We start from the raw sequence: 23,971 nt of genomic DNA, 5'->3' as shown, positions 1-23,971 counted from the left end.
TAGTGAAGTAATTTCTTTTTATTCGTCATTAGTACGCCGGACGAGTCGTTCTCGTCATTGATACGCACACATACGAATACACGTGCGATTACACTGTTATAAAAGATAGACTTTACAGAGAGCTTTATAAAGTCTCTCATTTTACGTCCTTTCGTATTTCCTCTCGTTCAGAGGGATCGAACAACGTGGAGTTTTCACGATATGTTAGTTCGTTTGATCATGATAGCACTTGTCTCTAGAGACGGACACTTTGATTGCAGTCTTTGAATAATAGAATCGCAAAGTCCATCGCGTCACGATAAGAATCTGAAAATTGTGCATTCAAGTAAATCGAAAAAGACACTCAGTTTGTTCGCTTCAACGATTTGGTAATTAAGAGTATTCTCTTACATAAAACTGCTTAGAGCTATACAAAGACATATATCTAAGGCCGTTTCTCAACTTTACACTCCCAAATCGCACTGATTGTACATATTTGCATCAATAGTACACATCAATATTATTAATGCCTGCTGCGTCATCTTAATATCGATCATGATCGAAGCCGGAAGTTTTGAATGTGCCGAAAAAATATTCTTTTATCATACCTCAAACCTCTCAGAAAAAAAGTTAAATTCAGTCATATAAATATTGTGACGAATATTTTCTGAAATAAAACACTCGACGCATTCGAGACTCTTTTCTCCTCAATTGAAACTATTGTCAAGATTACCTAGATTACGCCCGGCATCGTTTCAGCTTGAAAGCGAATTGCACGAACGAGAAGCATGGTCTGTCAAAAGGACTGGATATTCTATTTGAACACGCTTGAGCAAAAATAAACAACAGGATAATTGAGGCCACTGAATTTTAGAGCGGTACGAGGCCGCTCCTCGTAGTTGGATTGCGGGCCATATAGATGTCCATGTCGTGATCGGTCCAGTTGTTCTCATCGTAGTTGTTGAGAGTGTGTGTGGAGTCTGCCAGGCTGTACCGGCTACCGGGTCGCGGCGGATTCGACTCGAGATTGCGGTTGCGCGATCGGGGTCGTTGCCGCCTGGCCGATGAGTGTGGCGGCAGGTGATTGCTGGAAAAATTCGATCGCGACATCCGGTCCGAGGCGGCCGCCAGCGATTGACGCGATTGTCGCAATTCTGAAATGTAAAAATGAAACGAAAATACGTCAATAAGATTCGAAGATTAAAAAAGCTGATGAATACTACAGAAACAAGTGCGAGGACAGAATGACAGTAAACTGACCTGGTCTCGTGTTGACGAGATTGGAAGCCAGCGCGGTATTGGCGAAGTACCGCGTGGAGTTATTGGAGAAACTGTGTTGGGATTGACCGTCGGCGATCGACCGAGCGGCTTTGCCGCTGTAGTGCCCGACCTGGGAGCGCACGTCGTCGATGCAGGATGCCCTAGTGATCGATCCTGAAATCCATTTCGTCACTTATACCTTGGTACAAGATGAGCAATGGCAATCTATACTACTATGCACACAAAAGTACTTGCCCATTTATATTTTTATCTTAAGAAGGATCACACAATAGATAAATACTATGACTGATAACTCGTTTTAAAAATTAAAAAAGAAATAAAGAGGAAACTGTAAATTCTATATATATGGATCACCTTGTCGATCTATAGGGAAAATTCTTGGCCGTGGTATACTTCTGTTACTATAGGCCGACACTTGGTCCCACTCTTTTTGAGCATTGTAAGCGCTCAGGGTGGCCATCGACGACAATGGTCCACCGGGGCTGGGCGTCGGACCCACGTTCGAGCAACAGTTGACCGGCAGACCGGCGATCGGACCACCCATCTTTGTCTGATCGATGTTGTGTAGGGTGTGCAGCTTCCGAGCGCGACGTCGATTCGCTACCACGAAGATGATCACCGCGACGACGATCGTGGCACAGATCGCCGCGCTCGCGGCGATCGTGATCTTGTCCATGTTCGAGGTCGGCGAGTTCTCCGTCCTGACCTCGCGGCACTGATTGTACGGCACGTTCGCTGGTGTGATATTGGTCTCTTCCAGCGAGACCACGCAAACCACGATACACTCCTGCGAGATTAAAAAGTAACTTGGATAAAAATTTCATACTCTAAATAAATTATGATTTGAATTAAATCTCTCTACAGAGGAAATTAAGAATATACCTTATTATTATTTTATTATACATATTATTGAAGAATATTTTAATTATCGTAATTTATTATAAAGCTCTTTATATACTCTTTTTCAATTTAAATTAATGAATATTTTTTTAACTTTGTGTGCTTTTTAATTCGCGAACGTCGAGTAGCTTGTCTCAATACAATTTATTGAAAATACTTTACTAAGACTGTGCATAATATAAAAATTATATAAAATATATTTATATATAACATAGTTTTATATGTTATACATATTTTATATATTATAATATATATATATATATATATATATATATATATATTATATATGTATAATATATAATACATATTTTATATTATATAATATATAAAATCGCCGCACGCGTTTATAAAATCGTATATAAAAATCGATATCTTAATCAAGATATCGATTTTTTCACCATTTCATTATATTTCTCTGGATATCAATTTCTTAATAATAAGATATATTTTCTACCTGTAAAGGCACATTCTTGATCTTGAACTCTCGTTCGCTGGCTTCAAGCGGCGGTGCCTGTTTGAAACTGTTATCTCCGAACAATCGATAGATCACTCTAAAGCCCAGAATATTGGTTGCTTCAGTATCCCAATATATAATGACAGCGTTATCTTGTCTGAGAACATCTTTTACAATGATATTTTCATTCGACTTTGATTTGTACAATGGCGATCCCAAGACCAATGGCGGTCTCGGTTGATGTTGTTGCATCTGTTCCTGCAACTTCGGTGGCGATGGGGTGGTTCTTACAACCACGACATTTCCGGTTCGCGCAACGGTCGGTCGAGTCGTCGGGACGAAAGTCGAGGATGATATCGTTCTCTTTTGCTCGGTCGACGACAACACTGCTACTGTGGTCGTAGACAATGTGCTGGTGATTAATTCGGTAGTGGAAATTGTAGATCGAACGGTTGGAAGATGGCTACTGACATCCCCATCAGCTACCATTTCTGTTGGCTCTCTGGTGTCCACGCTCTCCACAGTTCCGATTCCGATTATTTCCGGTAGTCGCTCGCAACTCATATCTGCAATTGATTTTTATAATCTTTCAAATATATGTAATATTTCTCAACATTGAATATTAATTTTCTTAGAATCGACTTTTTGCTTTGTATATTTATATATTTTATTTATTTATATAAATCAAAGTTAATTTTAAAATTGGAATAATTTAATATTCGATGCATTAAGAAAATTAAAATTTCTGAATTAAAAATATTAAGAATTTTCCTATAAAATTAATTAATTTTCAAGCGAACATTGCGCGCAGGATTTACCCTCAGGATCGATGTTGTAGAAGCGTTTGTCCTGCAAATGCTGCGGACTCCCGCAGAATTGTGGCTTGCGTTCGCGACTGGTGACCTGTAGATCTCGCGTCTTGATCCAATCGACGATCCATCGTAGCCGACAATCGCAGACGAGAAATCGCCCGCCCAGACTTAGGCCGCGTAGGGTACCGTTCAGCCGAGCGAGCGCCTCTTCCGGGACCGTGGACAACGGGTTACCGTCGATCGCCAGCAGCGTGATTGACGGGTTGCCTTGAAAGGCGTTGACCGGTAGTTCGGTAATCAAATTGAATCCGATGTCCAGCACCTGGAGAATAGCTCAATCATTTCATCGGGAATAATATAGCTTGATCGCTATCATAAAAAAAATTAGTCAGTACAAGCAGTAAATAATTCTCAAAAAGAAGTATGCTAGTAAGTCGAAATAGTCGAAATAACTGCGGAAAAAAATTCCAACCATTTCTTATATTTATGAACTGGTGAAGAGAAGACGACTAAGCCTTATTAATAATTTATAATTTTTTGTATAAATTTTCTTTGAAAATTTAAAACTTTGCGGATTTTAGGATTTTTTACAATTTTTTATTTCTTACTCTCAGGTCGTGGACGCTGTTGATAGCGGCTGTAGGGAAATCTGGGATGAGATTGTTCAACAGACTCAAGGAGCTCAAAGTGTTCCTGATGCCATAGAACGCATCCGGGCCGATATTCTGAATCAGATTTCTCTCGAGATTCAATCCCGTGAGGGAATCGAGACCGTCGAAAGCTTTGGTTCCGGATGTGCCCGGAAGCTCGCGAATACTGTTCTGCGATAGATCGAGAAAGGCCAGGGTCTTCAGACCTCTGAGCGCCTCCGGCACCTTCTTCTGCCGCGTTCCCTTGAGGTTGAGATTCTTTAATGTCCTCTCCAGGCCGCGGAACGATCCTGGAGCGAGAGTGACCTCGTTGTCGGAGAGCTTCAACGTGATGAGCTTGGTGCCAACGAAGGCGTTGTCATTCACCCTCGTGATCTTATTCATCGAGAGATCGAGCACGGTAAGATTCTTCAGAGTCTTCAAAGTGGCGGTGGGGAGCTCCGTGAGCTCGTTATCCTTAAGATTCAGACTTTTCATGTAGTGCTCCTGACCCTTGAAAGCTTCCGGCTCGATGCTCCTGATGCGACAGCCGGAGAGTTGCATGTTGTTGATTCTCAGATTGGCGAATGAGTCGTTCCTCAAGACGCCGATCGTACTGTTGTTGATGTAGAAGAGATCGATTGACGCTTTGGTGGCATAACGTCGCATCGTCGACAACAGCTGCTCATAATCGACGATGTCGCACTGCACCGAGAGCTCTCCAGCTAGATTGTTGTCGCAGATGCACGAGCTCTCGAGATCCACCACGTGTTGCGCCCACGGGCAGGCGGACGTCGTCGCCGCGACGACGAGCGCGCTTGCAAGCAGCAGCAACATCTCCTTCGGAATTGCATCTAAAAATTGAAATATAAAAAATAATTCTAATAATTTTTTTGATAATTTTAATTTTAATAATTTATGAAAGGTGAAAATTATATATATGTTTTTTTAAAACAAAAATTATATATGTACAATATAATTTTTACACAGACTCTAATTTTGCGAGTAGCATGGATATTATAACATATGTCATAATGTACCGACGAAAATATATATATATATATATATATATATATATATATATATATATATATTAATAAACTTTCATATAAATAACATTTAAATCTTAAAAGCAATTAACTAAAGAAAAAATTGCTCGCGAAAAAGAGAATTAAATTAATAAATGTAAAAAGATGTTTAAAATAAAAATGAATTTTTAAATCAATTTCTTAAAATATAACAATGTTTATAAAAATATTCTGATAAAACCAAAAGACTTAAGTACTGATTACAAAATGTGACAAAGTAGAATTAAAATCGATAAATGCTGAAGACAAAAGCGTTACTGAAAAAAAATTGATAATTTTAATAATTTATGAAAGATGAAAAAAATATATTATTCGTATATACAAAGTTCTGCGAATAGTATGGATGTCATTATAACACATGTCATAACGCAGATAGATGCAGGGAGCGCATCCTCTTAGAGAAAGCGCCAATTCCTTTGGGCGCGCGTGAGTACACGCGTGATTTCGAAACGTGTCGCAACTCGGCTTGTGCATTCTCTCGCAATTATGTCGCTTTTCATTATAATGCCTTTCGCGCCTCCCTTCGTGGAGCCTTGGGACAGGCCATTTCACAAACGCGAAATACCATCCGGCCATTCTCGCTCATTGTCAGCATTATATTCTCTTATTTTCCCGCTTTCGTCTCGTCTGTGTATTTGAAGAAACGGAGCATGCGATTCCGTGTGTTTTATTTTTTCTCGTAACGTTCTATTAATTTTGAGCCGGTGAAAATTCCAACGTAATGTTATCGTCGGAAAATCTTTTGCCTTAACTGTAAACATTTGGCGTAAACGTTATGTACATATTCTTTTCTAAATTGATTTATTCATACAATCGTGAAATTATAGAGTAGTTAGATTTCTTAGAAGGCGTTGCGTTTTTCTTTGCAAGTTTATTATGCCATACACGGTCAATCGTCACGGTAACGACGAGCATGATCCATTTCTCTCCATATACGAGCGAAGGAAATCATTCGTTAGATCGTGCGACAATGAACCTTCAAAATCTGCGAGAAGAGAAATCGATATGATACTTTGCGTTATAAACAGTATCGAAAAGCATTAACTTAGATGTGCAAATATTATTTGTTATCTGAGCTAAATTTTACTACATTTTTTTTGAAAGTTTACAACAGAAGTTTTAATTTATTTTACACAAATATAAAATAAAATATTTTGATTTATATATTAAATAAACACACTATAGAGGATTTTAGAGAGTAAAGTATTTAGTGATATCGAAACCGATCGTAGTTGCATTAGATTTTGATCCAAAAAGTTCCGCGTAATCGAACTTTAAGAGAAAAAATCAAACAGTCAATTTCTTAATGCTTGCGCAATATAATTACGTAATATCTATTAAAAATTATTTTTTATGTAATAGAAACAGGTTCGGAGAAGTCAAGCAGAGAGATTTTGAGAATTTTCTTTTTTTAATCTTCTAATTAAATTTACAAATACCAATCAATAATTTCATGTATAATTTCTCTTTGCATGGTGCAATCTGTTCTCGATTTTCGGACTTTTGATTCAGACTATTAATAATAATCACGATAGGTAAATTTTTGAAATAGGCACGTAAAATTTCGAATAGGTGAACAGTAAATTTTAATCGATACATCAGCTGGAATAGCTGTCATCAAAACCCACAGGAATTCGTGCACCGTAAGGTGCGTGGTTATCGATAGCGAGATCGGGCTGAAGACACGTATCGCGCGTAACACTCCGGCCGTTGACTCGTAACGGGTTCGTTCTATGGGCTTGGATATGTTCAACGAGGCGTTCTCGAGCGCTGGTTACACCGACTTTTCTTGCAGCGATTTTCCATGGCTATCGTTAAGCTCTCGCAACCACATATCACCAACTGGCCCAATAACCTTTCGACAGCCAGAGGCTCTTTTGTAATTTTTTGAAAAATAATTTTATATATTTATGACAAAATTTTTTAATAAAGCAAATCTTGCTTTTACAATCTCTTTCTATTTTATAAAATAATTTCAAAAGAATTAAATTAAAGAGATGTGTTATATTTCTCTCCTCCTATATATGTATAATAAGTATAATTTATGAAATATTTCTAATATCCCAATTATATCTGAATATTTGCGTATTGATTTTTCTTATCGGTTAAAAATCAATTTTTTTTTTTTTCTTGACGGATCGATGTATCATGCACGCATTATATGCATATGAATAATTGTTTACCACCTATACGCAGTACGCGTTGCGCCGCATTTCCGTTTCAACATCTCACAGCATTGCGACCGGACTTTCCGAGTTTTTGCCGGTCTCACGAGTTTGGTCATGTTAACACGCCCACATCTCGCACGATTTCTCGCGAACGCGTATCGTGCATCATGCGCGGCGTGATTGCAGCGATGCAATTCGTAATCCTGGACAGGAACGCGAACAGGTAGAAGCAAAGTAGGTTGAGTCTTCAACGTAAGGCATATTATTCGATTGTCGAAGAAACATCGGAAGAAACATCGCGTGTTCGCGATGTTAATCGTTTCAGCAGTCGAGAAGGAATTTGAAGATGCCTTTCCACATTCAACACTCGACTGGGAAGAGTTGACACGAAACACGCAAAACATTTATTTTTTTATTTTTAAAAAATAATTTTGTATCGAGAAAGCCACGATGTGTCAAGGCCGATAATATTACGAGAGACATCGCGGGTGTCGTTCAGAAGAATATTCATGAAGGACGAAGCGCGAATATATTATAGCAAAGAATATTCGTTTTTTTTTCTAATAATTCCACGTGAATAAAATTTATAAAGCTAGTTTTTTTTTCTCTGAGATTTTAATTGTCGTTGCTTGCAAACACTTTTTTTCCACACGCTGGGAACACTTACCTAAATACGCGAAACTATTTAACCCAGTTTTAATTACACTAGTCTCGTGTATGTCATTAACGGATAGATTTCTTCGCCGTATCTCATGGGATCGACTTCCGACTACGTTCGCTTAAACGCGCGCGACTATTATAGGCGTAAAATCTGGGAAAATCTGGCTCACCTTTCACGTTTTTCACACTCGCCGCCGCGATATCTCGAGACTTCCGGATTACAAAGGGTTCGTGATAGAGCCGTATCACCTACATTGCCGGTATGCGGTTATAATGCGACGTTCGAGGTCGACGAAAGGAACAACACGCGGACCTTTCACTCACGATCTGATTGTTTCCGCGCAAATACGTTAACGTATTCTTTTCCGATAAACGCGGATATCGCGCCGTTCGGACGCTCGTTTCCTTCCTGCGTGAAAAATGGCTTGGCGAATCCCTCCGGCATAGAAAAAAAATATTACGCGATCAATAAAAATACCGATGATAATATATATATATATATATATATATAACATTATACTTACGAGTATAAAACAAAGAATATTTGAGATTTAAATTCCCAGAGGATGTGACTTATTTAAAAATAAGTATAAAACTCTCTCTCGCTATGAAAACAGATTATTATGGGCGCAAAATGCTAGTGCGAACTAACTCATTAATTACACAATTCATCCTGTTATTCTCTTTATTATTTGAGAGATATCTTGCGTAACAGTCCAAATATTTTTATAATTGGAATTTAAATTTTGCATAGTTCTCACCTGGAATAAAATATGGTCTCATTGTCAGTAAAAAAATTGTTGTATGCTAAAAGCGCAGAAAAATTATTCAATATTTTTCGCATTTATTATTTTGCGTTCTCCGAATGTAAATTTTTGTAAAATTAATTTGACAAACATTGAGCTTTTCATTAATTCGAATAATTGTCAAATAGTAAGATTCTTTCCATTTCTTATTTTTATTTATCTTATTTTCGATTTAATGGTTTTTTTTTATGTGTGATGAAATTTATTAATTATATACGACATAATATATTTTACACATATGTGTAATATTTATACATGTGATGCTATTGTTTTACTCGTAATTTAATAATTGCAATTAATCAAATTAATTCGAATTCAATTATAGTAGAGACTTCAATGACGTGTGATTCGTATGAAAATCCTGCGCTTGTAGCATTCGTGTAAGGAATTTTCAGAGCGCAATGAGCGATTCGAATTTCCGTATCTACTAGAAAAAGGAAAGATAAGAACAAGCAAGTGCGTGTAATGAATTAATTAAACTGGCCATCGTTACGGCGCTGAATCTCGGAACACTTGGTAATGGGAGCACGCTGCTAGTTAGCGCGGCGCATTTATTATCATTAACTAAAGCGTGGAACTCGTTAATAATCATTATTCACTATGACGAATGATTCGCGCGAAAAAATGCACAGAAAATTTATCTTGATGTGTATACGTATTGCGGAAGATCGAGAAGCGATTCCGACAAGTTTCCGGTCAAATCCAAGCCTAACAGATTCTTTCGTCTAATTCCGAGATTAACTGTAAATCGAATTAATTGAGGAATATTTCTGCACTAAATTTTGTTAAAACTCTACATATGTAGTTGTAGAAATTTAATTTTAATCGTTAAATTTTGAAATTATTGAAAAATATCTTTAATTTAATATGTTTTTTAATGATAAACGAATACTGTGCTCTCGCGCGCGTACAATGCACTCGTTTTTTATATTCTCGAGATAATCTTGAGAGTATCGCCTAATTACGTGGTCAAGCCGTTGAAGTAATTAAATCGTAACTGGCTCAATTAGTGCTTCTACCGCACCGGCAATTGATGATCGGTATAAACGTTATCAGAGTGTGACTGAACGATCATTTTCCACTTCCTGATGTTAGTGACTTTGCGTACGATGCTATCGGTGACAGATAGAAAAGTTTAATCATTTGATATTTTTTAATCATAACCGTAGCAAATGCTCTCTTCTTCGCATATGTTCTCTTTTCCATGTAAATATAGATTTTGTTGACTTTATAAATTACAGAGTACTTCTTAATAAATAATAATAATATAATTAATTAAAAAGAGATCTTAATTTTTGGGAGTTTCTCGCAACCATATATTATAAAGCTGTCGAAATTGTTCTTAAAAGATTGAATGAATCGCGATATCGACAAAGACGATTATCAGACTGTAACAGGATTACCGGTATCTGCCTCGTAAAAGATCTGCCTTGACTATGCCAGATTAGCTCGATTCGCTGATGATCATCTGACAGAATGATGAATAATCAAGACTTGCGATACTAATTTTTTAATCAAGAATTATATAAGATCGTTCTTAATTGCGACTATAATAATGTGCGTGTGAAAAATATGGAATTATAAAGATGAAAATATTTTATCGAATAATCGTGCAATTTGTAGAAAAAAACATTTTTCAACGAAGTATGTTTTTTTCTCTTCCTAAAAAATATGTTAAAATTATATTATTGCGAACAACCCCTATGAAAATATTCTACGTTATTCTTTCGAACTAAAATGATTAATTTGATGAACCTTGGCTAACGGATCAGATTCTCCCTAAATGGCGATGCTTCTTCTTCGCGTGACAATGTGATTAGTCATTGGGCGAAAGACCTCTCAGCTGTCCCTGGAGAACCTGTCGGTTGATTATACAGTATTACGACATCCATTGGGGCGGGCGAGACCGGTCGATTGGATAACCTTTCATCGAAGAATGCGACCGATTGTAAGGAGAAATCGCAGAGAAACACGACGCACACCTGGACATGCGGATCCGGCAAGGGCGAGCATCGTCCTCGATTATCGTGTTGATCTGCCAAGCAAGTTAAAGAAGAGGCGGTAGACTAAAGTGTGAGGAAAGAATTATGTCGCGACAAACTGAGTTATTTTAATTTTTTTTTAATGTCAATTTATATCAGAAACTTAAAATCAATTATATTAAAAAATCTATATATCAGTTTTAACAATTTTTATTTATAATTGCCTTTCTTGATTATATCTATATTTTTTTTAATTATTTACAATAATTATCAATTTCGATTTTTCTCTCCTCTCTTGGATACAGACACGAAAGACTCTATCCGAGATATTTATTGACGCATAAGACAGGAAAGATTCTCTCTCGCCATTAGTCAGTAAGATATGTTTCCTTCCGACCGATTCGCGTTCTCGACGATTGATACGGTTTCTCATAAACCGGCATTTCCGCCGTGGCGCGTGCAACGCGTGCAGGGTGCACACACATCCAGGCACGCGTGTACGAGCTCATGCACCTATATATATATATTCGCAAAGGAATCTGATCCTTTCACTTTCGTTCTCTTTCGGCTTTCCGTTTCTTTCATTCTCTATCTCTCCCCCCTCGCATGATGGATACATTATTGGTCAAGATTTATGCGGGATACGGAGATTAGAATGTTGCGATATATTATAGTAATCAATGGTTGGCGAAGGTGTCAATGTTTGGCCCGAGACAAACGATCAATTCCCACGATTAATACGTCGCATTTTTCTCTGTATCGAATAATGCACATAACGCTTTCTCTGCAATGCGATGCATATCTTTCAAAACAATCGAAATGGCGAATAATTCCAATCTACGAGCCAGTGTTTTCCTTTACGAAATGACAGAAATTAGTCATTGTTCGATCTATAATCTGTATGAATAAAAGTTTTAGATTTTACGACAGATATGTGAATATTAGCAGAGAGTACTGCCATTTCAACTAATCTCTTTGTCTAGTACATTTTTTTAAACTAATAGTTTCTTCTTGGAATTATTTTCTTAGTTTAATATTATATATTTTGCAATAAGATTTAAAAATAAACACTTTTAGAGAAGCTAACCAGAAGATAATTTCACAAAAATTGGTAATTATTAATTTTTCTATCATTTGGGATTTTTTTTTTTTAAATACGTTACTATGATAACAAATATGCACACATAAACATACGGGAAATATGGGAGAATAAGAAAGTGCGTATCAAAATGCGAAAGTGCGAAATCGATCCTTGCAGTTCATCTAATTACTAAAGGCGCTATCGCAGAATCGCATTGAATTAAGCAAATACGGAGAAAGTACTATGCTACGCCTACTTTACATCTGTACTCTAATTTAGAGTATTGCAATCGTGCGTAAACGCAACGTTAAAACCGTTTCTCTTGCGTCTCGTATTTTATCTCGTGAAAGCTGAAAGCGTTTCGTCTGAAAAGGAAAACGTGCCGATAAAACGGCATCATCCCTGTATATCAGCTGTTAATTATTTCCCGGCGATGTTTCCTCGCAATGATTTTATAGTAACAGCCATGAAGTTTACCATAAGCTGTTCCTTTGTAAATCTTAACTAAATTAAGATTTATTCAATCCTCCATCTCTTCTTACTTTCACAGCTAAAAAAAGACTGCGCATCGATTAATCTCAGTTACTTTGAAACAATGTTAAAGTTAATAAGTTGTATCCTTTAAATATTCCTAAAAATTATAATTGCAAATAATAGCTCGTGCGTATTTCTCTCAGACAACGTGTCGTTATTTGCGATCGTTTGACATTTGCGAGTGACGCATCTTTCGTTGACGCAAAAATTCCACGAGTCGACTCCGAGTTGAATAGAATCCTGTTAATAACATTTCACGCCTTCTACCGCGCCTTTCTTCGCTTAGTGTTTTCGCGTTTTACCAACAAATGCGTACAAGATCCTGGACAAGAGATCGCGACATTAATCCGCTTGTCGTTTCTGCCCGCGAGAGGCTAAATGTCCACTTTAAAGGTCTGAAAGAGTCGCTCTCCAGAGACCAGCCCAACACTCGAGAGATCTGTCTGTACTTGACCCATCTGCTATTTATCCATCTCTTTCATAGAGAGACATCTTAACTTGAAACTAGACGAGAGCTTGTGTAAATAATAATAGCGAAAATAAAAAGGCGATACAAGAGAGTGAGATCTCTTATGAATCGACATCGAGTCAGGATTAATCGGGATTCAACTTGGATGTAACGCACGTCGCTGCATTTAACTCCTTTGACATCCTTTGGACTGCTATTATCCTCGACGCTTCTCTCTCGTACTTCCAGATAGGATTTTTATATGCATTCTGGCCGCGGCTGCTTTACGACCCGCCGAACTTTCCATATGCCTGTAACGGTCCGCGCTACCAGTCGGCACAGTATGCCAACCGTCTATCTAAGTACTGTTACCTGCTCCATCTCGCAGGACGCACATACACGCGGCCAACGGACCGGTGAACAACCAGGAGTTCCTTCGAGCGAATCGCGCCGCGATTGTAACACGTGCTATTCAATAGTGTATCGTGTCGATCGTTTAGCAGGACCAATGACAAATCGCTCGAAGACAATCCAGTTGTTATCGAATCTCTGGCGGAGTCGTATTAAATTAAAGTCAATAATAAAAATTATATATATAGGGTAGGTCAGAACGTTTGGGCCTCCTTTGTATATAATACATGAAGTATTATATCAGGAACAAATTTTGAAATTTAAACAAGATATATATTGAAAATTTAATTCTTGATATTAATCTTAACATGCACTTAATTTACATATATATATATATATATATATATATATATATATATTAAAAAAAAACTATATTTATAAGAAATGTTATGGCTTTGTAATTTTCAATGCGTCTTGATGGAAGTAGTTTTATCTTCAGAGCGATTCACGTAAAATTTTGATTCTTTGCTATGTCTCTGTTTATTCTAAACACCTCAATTATGCGGATTGCACACGGCGAAAGTTCTCGCAATTTTTACGAAGTATACACTCGGCGGTCAATTGAAAAATTATCCGCGTGTCCCAGTTTCGCTTCTGTAAGTCCGCGATATTTTTGACGTGACGTAACTCGCTCGTCGTCGATTAAGTCTCCAGATAAATAAAGAAAAAGCGAATTCGCCGCTTTGTACATCTTATTTGCGAACGACTGTACGATGTAAATGTCGGCTGTCTTTTCTCCAAATGTCTCGTAGAAAAAGAACAAAAACGGCTCTCGCGCGAAATCGCGGCTGATCGCTATCGACCGCGGCGATTAACATTTCACGGCACGCGGCTCGGAAGAAGACAGTGTCGTGATTTTTTTTTTCATACAAATTGTTCTACGAGTAAAAAGCGGAGACGAAGAAGGAATAAATCCGGATCGATCGCTCAATACGGAGTAATTCTCGACGATGCGGCGATTCACGAAGTTTGACAGACTCAATTCATTCATATAGATATCGATTAATCAAGCTTGATTTAAATCATGATAATAAATCGAAAGTAGTGCACGGAAAATTACTTCTCCAAATATGAATACTCTAAGTGGCTTATTTTAGCAATTTCGCAGCTAAGTAATTCTAAGCAACAATTGTACTGTCGCGACGAATTGAGGGCTCCATTACCGAGGGAAAAATACGCACGCATTACGCAGCTCACGCAGCAAACGATGCAGTGGGACACGTTATGCGGCGGTTTGTTCCGCTCAACGGAACATATCGCTTCAGAGCTTCGAGCATCGATCATCGTACGCCGATGATCATCGCGTTACGGCCGGCCGCGCTCGATCGACGCTCGCTTTTCTCTCGAGAATGCTCGTCTTGATTCTAATGCTCTTTTTTCGATCATCTTTGACCGCGCGGTTTCCCCCCCCCCCCCCCGCGCTCGATCCGAGAGAAGAGGAATAATCGGCTGGCTTTCTCGCCGCCTTCGCGCTTCCGTGAAATAATTTTTCCGATGACTTCATTCAGAAATTAGAACGTGAAAATTTGAAATTTATTAATCTGAATTGTATTAACATGAGAAGCAAAAAAAAATATACATTAATATGTTATTATTGTGAAAATATTTTTCGTCTTAATAAAATAAATGAAAAATTATAAAAATTTTATAAAAATGCTGCTATATAAATTAATAACAAGGAGATAGCGAGTTTTTCTTTAAGTAATCTTTAAGGTTTTAAGTTCTATGAAAAATAAGGAGTAATTAATACACACACACACATGCGCGCACATATATATATATATATATATATATATATATATATATATATATATATATAATACATTTACGTACAAAAATATAACACTGTTAAATTTTACATTTATAGAAACAATGTCAGAAATGCCAGAAATATTATCGTCCATGTTCCGCTGTTTATGTTTACAAACATGTAACATGTTGTCTCGATTCATATTCTACAGCAAGCTTTCGTAAGATGGGGGAAGGTGTTTTGCGAGTCTATAGGGTGATGTTTACATTTCGAGTTTCTCAACAACATTTTAATTTCACAATGCCGAATCGCACAGTCACGTATATATGTGACTTCGATACTAGAAACCGTGACATATGAATAGATTCTATCGTTGAAATTTTGCTCCCTCTCTTTTTCTCTATAGAGTATCGTCGTCCAGAACGTCTCTCCCGGGGATTTCGACATTTCGTAGTCTTTCGACGATTTCGCGACAACAATGCGTCATTCATACGAAATCGTTATATACTCAGAGGTCAGCTAAATTTGACGGATGGTTGATTTGTCGACGAGATAGCGGCTAATAATTAAGGCTGGCTTGTGTAATATCAATAACGAATAAACATTAGCAGCGTACACACCATCACTTTAGATAATCATGTCAGAATCAATTTACATATAAAAATTTCAAAAGAATTTTTATTTGGAAAAAAAACTCTCCTATGTATAAATTTTTGTACATTTTTATACGATATATAAATTTATACTCATTTCGACGAATCAAACTTTGTAAAGGATAGAATGTTCTATCTACCAGCTAATCTCGCGTTAATTATATTTTAATAGAAACTTAATGAGGGATTTTTTAATTAAAATATTTGAAAGTTTAGAATTAAATTCTAAACTCATCGAAATATCTGCATCTGAGAAATTCCATTTGATAGTTATCTAATATACTTGAAGGAAAGCGCGGTTTCAGGCGAATAATGCGTACAAGTTACATATGTAACTTGCGATTTCTTTAACAATGATAGCTTGCAAAATAACTAGTCTAGTCTGCTCCCTCACTGACTTCGCGCGTAAATTCACCGAGAAAGATAAGTAACGCCTTTTCACATACTTTTGTCAGTTTTATGGAAAAGATTTCGCCGAATTGCGTTACGCGAGACGTTTCATTTTATATCGCGTACCGTGAGAATCGTCGCACAATGCTGAGGTGGGCCCGAGCAGCACAATAGCGGGGAAACGTAAGCTAGCACCGATCGTACCCGTTAATTACCAGCTTGAAAATCCGCCGGCGTGAGTAAATCTTTCCGTTCGCGTGGAACGGAAATGCGTCGCCACGCGGCGAATTTGCGCTCCGAAATCGATTCGAGCCCGGCATTCAAGTCTCCGAAGCGTGCGTGTTATACTGGGTGCTTTGAAATAGTCAGACATGCCTTTTGTTAACTTCAACACTTTCGGAAACGTTCCTTGCGGTGACAATAATCTCACACTTTTTCCAATTTAAATAAGCAATATTGCACATCTAAATTATGATTTGAAATTATATTTAAACTAAATTATATTCTAATATATCTCGCGCGCGAGAAATACGGGGGGATTTATTCGCTAAATAAATCAAGTTTCGAGAATACGATGGCGGGTAAATATCGATCGATTCGTGACCGGAACACTTATTGGGCGGCAGGTGCCTACGACGGAAGTCGAGAAGTGGTTCCGGAAATGAGAGCCGCGACGTTAACTCAGTTTCTCTCGGCCTCTGGGATGTGGGTCGCACCGGGTTACACTCTGGAGGATCTCCATGCTGTGACAATCTCGACGGAGATAATCTCGAGATAATCTCGCCGACGCCGACTTTTCTCGACTCTTGTGTCTCGTGCGTCCATTTTATTTTGCTTAACAAATTTTATGTGAAGTGGAAAATAGATATGATAATTGGCGCGTATGAGATGATCCGCTGTTATTGATCGGCGTTTAGGATATGATAATAAAAATGTTACATAACGATGATATTGTATAATATAGAATAATATAATAATCGCGGCTTTAAAGATTTTCAATAAATTGTAGTCAGAACTTTATCCGCTTTTGATTATTGCAATGCGAAAAAGAGATTCCTACGCGAAGAACTTTAAACTTTAAACAATTCGATTCTTTGCGGTTTCTTGCGGAATGAAGTATGTGAGAAACGTGACCATGGGCACGATCGCCGTCCACTGATGCACGTGCCTTTCTAAAACGTAAGCTTGATTGTAGCCGATTTATGATCTGTACGAAGGGTTCCTTTATGGATAAATCTAACGAAGACCGCAATTGCAAAGCCGAATCCTGCCACGCAATCGTAAAACGTAACGTAAACCAAGTACGCGTATATGCTCATATTACCTGTCCCAGAATTATTGAGTCCCTTTGTAAGGATTTTTAATCATTTTATATTTTTTCTAAATGATGAAATCAAAAAGGCTATTGTGTTCTTAAAAATTATTTTAATATTTTAATAACTTTATATATTTTAATAATTTTAATTGTTTTAATAATTTTAATTATTTTAATAACTTTAATTATTTTCATAATTTTAATTATTTTAATTATATTAATAATTTTAATTATTTTCATAATTTTAATTTTCTAACTGTGCATATATACTTATGTAACAAGATACATTTTAGAAAATTTTGAAAAGCACGTCAATGTTTTATAAATCTTTTGCACATACACACAATAATTGTATTATTCAAAATTTTTTTTTAACATCCGATTATCATTATTTATATATATTATTTGAAAATATTAATCGGAGTATTTGATCCGTATTAATTTAAATCGTCGCTAATACGCCAATCGGAATTATCAAAGTGTCACAATCTGTGACGTGAAAAAAGCTAGCGCGCGTTATATTCAAACGTACACCTTAATCGTGTAAGTAGCAGGTACAAAACAATAGCGCTCACTAATTGCAATTGGCATAAAAGAGTGCCGCGACTCGTTAAAAAGCGCTAACGCGAGTTGACATCAGTTCTCGCGATAACGACGACTACTTCCCTCCGATGATTTACGATTTACATCACAACACTAAACATGTTATATACACACACTGAAAGTATGTGTATTTAATTCAATTATACTTTTCAAGATTTTATGAAAATTTTATGAGCTATAATTGTGCGTGGTATATTTAATCGTGATTTATAAATCCTTTAATTATTTGTTAATCTTTTCTTAAATCAGACATGAATTAATCAATATAAAAATTTCAATTATGTTAATATATGCCGTTCGAATATAGCCCTCTTTTATCTTTATTTCATTAATGAGAGATGGCTGATAAAAGATATTTCTGCGAACAATTCAATTAATGCGCTTCAGGTGAGTCTCGCGATCGGATTTAGCCGGCGATTGTAGAAGTGCAAGTAATGGAAGGGGGATGATGCGGGAACCGAGGCAGGAGAGCATCATGGTCCGATGATCACGACTCGCGGACAAACCGACCACCATACCATCGGTTCGTCGGCCGGTTCGCGGGTAAATCTCGGCAATTTCTCCGTAATGATTGCCAGACTGGACGCCATTAGCATACGCCCTGATTTTTCTCGTCAGACCGACCGTGACGGTCGGTTAACGCTTTGCTTGCGCTCGCATGCGATTCGAAAAGTCATTCCGGTGCGTTGAACCGGAAGCGGACTATCGCGAAAATTCAAGGGTTTGGCCGATGAATTTTGTGAAACGAAAGTGTTCGAGGCGCTTCAATAACGCGTATTGCTTCCTGTAATTCCCATAAATTACTTACATTAGGAAATACACATATGTATATACTATTTCACGGAAGAGTACGCGCGAATGCTCGCTAAAATAAAGATTCTTCGATAATTTCTTTGAATATATTGTATGCATTTTGTAATTTCGTTCTTCTCGAACTCTCTACATTTTTTTTTTTCAGAATTATATTTAATGATTAATTTAATATAAAGAGAAAGAGATCGACTTTCAAGTAATTAAGTATGAAAATTCTTTTTAATTTAATCGAACGTTCTCTACTTAAAAATAATTAATCGCGTGATTATTTTAAACTTTATCAAACGTTTTACTTTAAAATAATTAATGGCCATAATTGATTTAAAATGCTCCATTTGTTAAATATCCAAGACTTGATATCAGAAACCGCGAGAACAATATATGTCAATTGTGCATATTTTAAGACACTTCTAATCTTAATCGCGAGCAATGTTATCAGAGTTATCAGAGCAAATGTACATTTTTCATGCCCGTATTAATTCGCTCGCAACGTGTCATTAAATAAAAAGAAATATTCTCCGATCTACTTACGCAATGCTTGCGTAATATTGTTACTCGCGTAAAATGATTCCAGTAATAATTTAGCAATAACGGATAGAGGATATGCAATCCATGAGAAATACTATTCGACTTTTTTTATTCTTTTGCTTTTATTAGCCTTTGAATCTTTGCAGCTTCTTTCCAGCCTTCCTTTATCGTGTATATAAATTTTCCACTTATTATTCTTTTTTTCGATATCTCATCTAATGACGCGGATGCGCGATATCATTCCTGATCACTTAGTCGATCGGGCGGAAATAAAAAATAAACTCTCTCTAGGAAGCTCGGATTACTTCATGCACATTTATGCAAAGTGTAGAATATTGTCGCGATAAACTTGCATCATTCATTCCTTTAACATTGAAGAATTCCACGCGTTTCCTGTGGCATCATATAAATTATGCTATCCAGCTCTCAATCTATCGCGACACAACGTAATTCATTTCTTAAATCAATCATCTTTGAAGATCATGATTGATGATTTACAGCTTGTCCACGATTTCGCGACTTCGTCGATCCATTTTTGCGATGCCTTTCAATCAAAGATGTTGAAGAAAATTAAAAAGCAAGAACGATGTAAATTTCATATTTATGTAAAGTTCACTTTTATATAATAATCTGAGCTAGATTTTACAAATTATGATCTTTTTTATCTTTTTTGTGTATTAAATACTTCAATTTATAAATTAGACAAGAAACTTTATACTTTAAATTACTTTAATTATAAAAAATTTAATATTTAATATTTTATGTATATATTTATAAAATATCACATATATTATTTTATGTAATATGAATATCTATAAATAGAATGATTGATATAAAAAAATACCAATATTTGTTATAATTTAATTATAAAGGTAATAACATATTATTCTTTTCTGATCGAAAGATTTACGTTTTATATTTCTTTAGTATCTCGAATAAATTATCTGGCTCTGAAAGAATCTTTGGCTTTGCGCTTCGTAAAGGGTTTAAAACGCGTACGTGAACTTCTCGAACGTAGCGCAAACTATTCGATATCCTTGTCTGGATATGGGAGGTACCAGTACATCGTGTATCTATAGTGCGGTTCAAGGTCGGACGGTGTACGTTGAAGACGATAGCCGTACGATACGCGCGTAGGTGCATTAACCCTTCGAAGAGTCCGCCGCCACGCGACGTGGCTATAGCTTCACAAAGAGTATAATACTGGCGCTTGTGAAATAAACCGGATAAAATGAATATTTTTATAGCTGAGAGGCAAAAGAAAGTAGATCCAGTGTTATCACTTTTCGACACATTTATCATGAGAAGAATAAGTTAGAAAATTCTTCAAAAGAATATATAATTATTTGAAAATGGTGCAGTAATGCAGTAAAAAGATCTGATGCAACAAAAAATTTTTATCATTTGCATAAACAAATTTTATCTTATAGAAAAAAATTTATTTAAGCAAACAATGAAAATCATTTTTATTTTTCACGTAATTTTTTTTTTTTTTAATTTGACTAAATATACATACTTGCTTATATTTTTAATTTGATTTGATAATAAATGTGCATGATTCTGGAATCTTTATTCTGACGAACTGAGTTTTTGTATTTAATTGTATCACTTCTACAAATTTATTTGGCACGGTGCCTTGAGGTAATTTGATGAGAGGTACTTAATTCTCTTGGTATGTTGAGCTAACTAATACCGTTAGATGACTATTAACGAGTCAAGAAAATTCAGGATATAAATGATCGATGGATTTTTTGTAATCCTTCAATGCGTATGATTCAATCCTCATTTTGTTTAAAAATAGTATAAGATTCTACTAAAATTAAGTGCGAGAAAACGTTTATATGGCTATCACAATATATTTGAGTCATCTTAATTTTTCCTGAAATTATATTCGCATAAAAAATTATGCTATTACACTGTAGACACAGCACAATTTTACCTTCAACCAAAGAACCTAAACATTTTTCAAAGTTCAAAACACTATATAATGATGTAATATCAAACGGTCCTTAAAAAAAAAAGTTTTGCGAAGAAAATTAAAAGATTAATTAAATTAAAAAGAAAATTAAAATTAGAATCAAATCTCTCCATAAAGTTGCAATTTCAGATGCAAACACAACATATGAAGTGTTTTTTATTAAAAAAGAAAGAATCATTACTCACTCATAGCTGTTTATGTCGTCCTCTACGAGAGAGCAGTCTGGGCCATGGTGCGCCGACGAGGAAGTTTGGCCGCACCTCGTGGGGAATGCACCTGAGCGCTCGCGGGCGTTCCCTTCGACCCTTCGCAGAGGCAGGATCGTAGGCGTAATAACCGGAATCCACGGAATGCGGTTGCAATCACGTCTACGAACCGATCATATCCCGCTCAAAAAAAAAAAAAATATAGATAAAAACGAAGAGAAAAAAATCGGAAATCCGATTATGCACTCCGCGGTGAACTTCCGATGCGAGCGCGGATGTGGAAGACGAGGTGCACGACTTGTCTCTTCACCGTTAGCTCGGCCGCCGCATCGCGGTCTTGTAGTCGACTGCAAGAACCGAGCACGGCCGCGTCCGTCCTCGGTAGAAATCCTGTCCCATGCCTGAGCACCGTAGCAGCGTGGTAGGGCAGTAGCCTTCGGCGGTAGGCCTCGTCGTAGGCTGGATACAAGCTTCGCCTTGACGAAGTTTGCCGGCGGCGGAAAAACCTTGTCGAAGGGCGGAGTTGACTCTTGACAATCCCGCCGTGATCACGTCCAGTACTGGATATCATTCTTTGATCCGATGATATTTAAATTGTCTCGCACATCTTGCTTATGCCCTAAAAAACATATCTGATGAAATATAAATAATGATAATTGAAACAAATATAAATATAAAGAGTCTCAAAATTATAATCGTTTAAAATAGGAAAAAAATAGCAATAAGAGAGCATACATGTTTTATTATAAAAACAAGTTTTGTATTTTTGTTTTGATTTTTATTTTCTTGACTTTTTTTGACTATTTCTTTCCTATCTTAAACTAATTATGATATGATAATATTACAAATACATATGTAGTAATATTTTCTTATCAATATTATTATAAAAAAATATAATATTAAATAAAATGTATTATATGTAATTATACTTTCGGCAATTTTTAATTACAATGATTTATCAATGCTATTTTATCAGCGTGTATGTCAAATTCTTTTAATTTGATAAACAAGGCTTAAATCGATCAAGCTTATTGTTAGTCATTTAAAATGCGTCTTCCTCTATCATGATTGCATTGTATGCCGTCACTTTTTTTAGAAAACCTTTCGAAGGTTGGAGACAAGCTTATCCCACACCTGTTGCTTCCTCGACTTCCAATCATGTCCTTGAGCTAACTATACGCGACGAGATTTTATAAGTGCATTATATGTACGATACAATTGTTTCTTTAGTTTCGCGGCTATTCGCGCTAGCCTAATTTTCTATCGAAAGATTTGATAAATTATTCGAGAAAAAAAAGAATCCTTTATTAAATGAATCCTTCTTTATGTAACAAAAAATATTTGAATTTTTCTGAATAGTTTGCAGCTTCTTCTTGCAAAAAATAAAATGAAGTTAAAATAGAATTTTGAATTTGTTTCTGGAAAATAGAATATACTCTTTTGGAAATAAAAGTTTGAAAAGTGAATATATTTTTATTATCATTACTTAACAATGAAATTAAATGCTAAGTATAGTGTGTGAAAAAAATATCAATTAATCAGTTTTGAAAAAATAAATAGTTTAATATAATAGAAATAAAAATAGATTTAACTGTTATAATATGTTAATTAGCATCATTTTATTAGTTATAAGATATAGAAATTTCTCGAATAACTTTGACGATTCCAATAACATCGCGCGCGATTTGATATACGTAATTAGCACAATTAGCACAATATTTATTGTCGATAGAAGATGCAATGTAATTCGTTGCGACTGCAGGGATACAGATTATTGATTGCGGATATACGGATTACCGCTATGCGCATATATGTTAAAATGTTGATATAATATATGAAAGGCAAGTGATTACTAAATTAATGACCGATGTCACATATAAACCTGTTCGTTTCAATATTTCAGCATTCAATATTCTTTCGTCATATGAGCACTAATCTGAGGTCTTTCAGACCGCATTTATTTATAAATGCGTTACTTATCGATATATTTATCTATAAGATATATTATGTATAAGATATACATCAAATTTCTATTTACAGTTTTCCTTTGACGACGTTTAGAAAATTTATCTTTCGGGAAAGCACAGATGTGATGAGATTTATTTAGGGCGATAGATTTCGACAAAATGATGCTCTCAAGTCAATCTAATATCGTTTCACGATATGTAACAGTTTTTGTACTCTTGTTTCAGAGTCGGGCCTGGCTTTCCAGATTCCATTCGCACGTGCTTATTGCATCAAAAGTTGCAGGTACGTGAATTACCAAATATTTTATGCAACGCTTATGTAACTTATGTATCTTCGAGAAAGAAAAAAAATGGCTTCATTCTTACCTTTCGCGCGTATAGATGATGAACTGCTGCATAGCAAGGAAGAAGGCGAGGGAGGATAATGCGCAACATAGATCTCTAAGCATGGAGATTGACGATGTAGAGGAGACAGGTAATATTCGCAATAATTGTGTAGAAAATGGAGAAACTTGAAAGCTCTTCGCTTCGGTTT

At 36.2% G+C, this 23,971-nt stretch overlaps 2 protein-coding genes across 2 annotated transcripts in view; one reads left to right on the top strand and one right to left on the bottom strand.

The window, feature by feature from the left end:
* LOC126857924 (vasorin) lies at positions 1–23,925 on the bottom strand. Its single transcript, XM_050607826.1, has 8 exons — positions 23,803–23,925; positions 21,449–22,088; positions 4,035–4,909; positions 3,433–3,748; positions 2,615–3,180; positions 1,615–2,047; positions 1,240–1,413; positions 1–1,133 (listed from the first exon to the last, which is right to left on the bottom strand). The coding sequence occupies exons 2-8, from the start codon at positions 21,450–21,452 to the stop codon at positions 850–852; spliced, it is 2,652 nt and encodes an 883-aa protein (XP_050463783.1). The 5' UTR covers positions 21,453–22,088; positions 23,803–23,925; the 3' UTR covers positions 1–849.
* LOC126857923 (rab3 GTPase-activating protein catalytic subunit) overlaps positions 1–23,971 on the top strand; it is a 28,829-nt gene that overhangs the window by 2,650 nt on the left and 2,208 nt on the right. The window contains exons 7-8 of the mRNA XM_050607825.1: positions 23,662–23,719; positions 23,818–23,911. Of these exons, the coding sequence (XP_050463782.1) occupies positions 23,662–23,719; positions 23,818–23,911 (152 nt within the window). The remainder of the gene's footprint in view (positions 1–23,661; positions 23,720–23,817; positions 23,912–23,971) is intronic.

This window comes from Cataglyphis hispanica, chromosome 23 (genome assembly GCF_021464435.1).
Source record: "Cataglyphis hispanica isolate Lineage 1 chromosome 23, ULB_Chis1_1.0, whole genome shotgun sequence".
NCBI lineage: Eukaryota > Metazoa > Arthropoda > Insecta > Hymenoptera > Formicidae > Cataglyphis > Cataglyphis hispanica.
The sequence above is the reverse complement of the archived record's forward strand: the minus strand, read 5'-3'. Positions and strand labels throughout refer to the sequence as shown.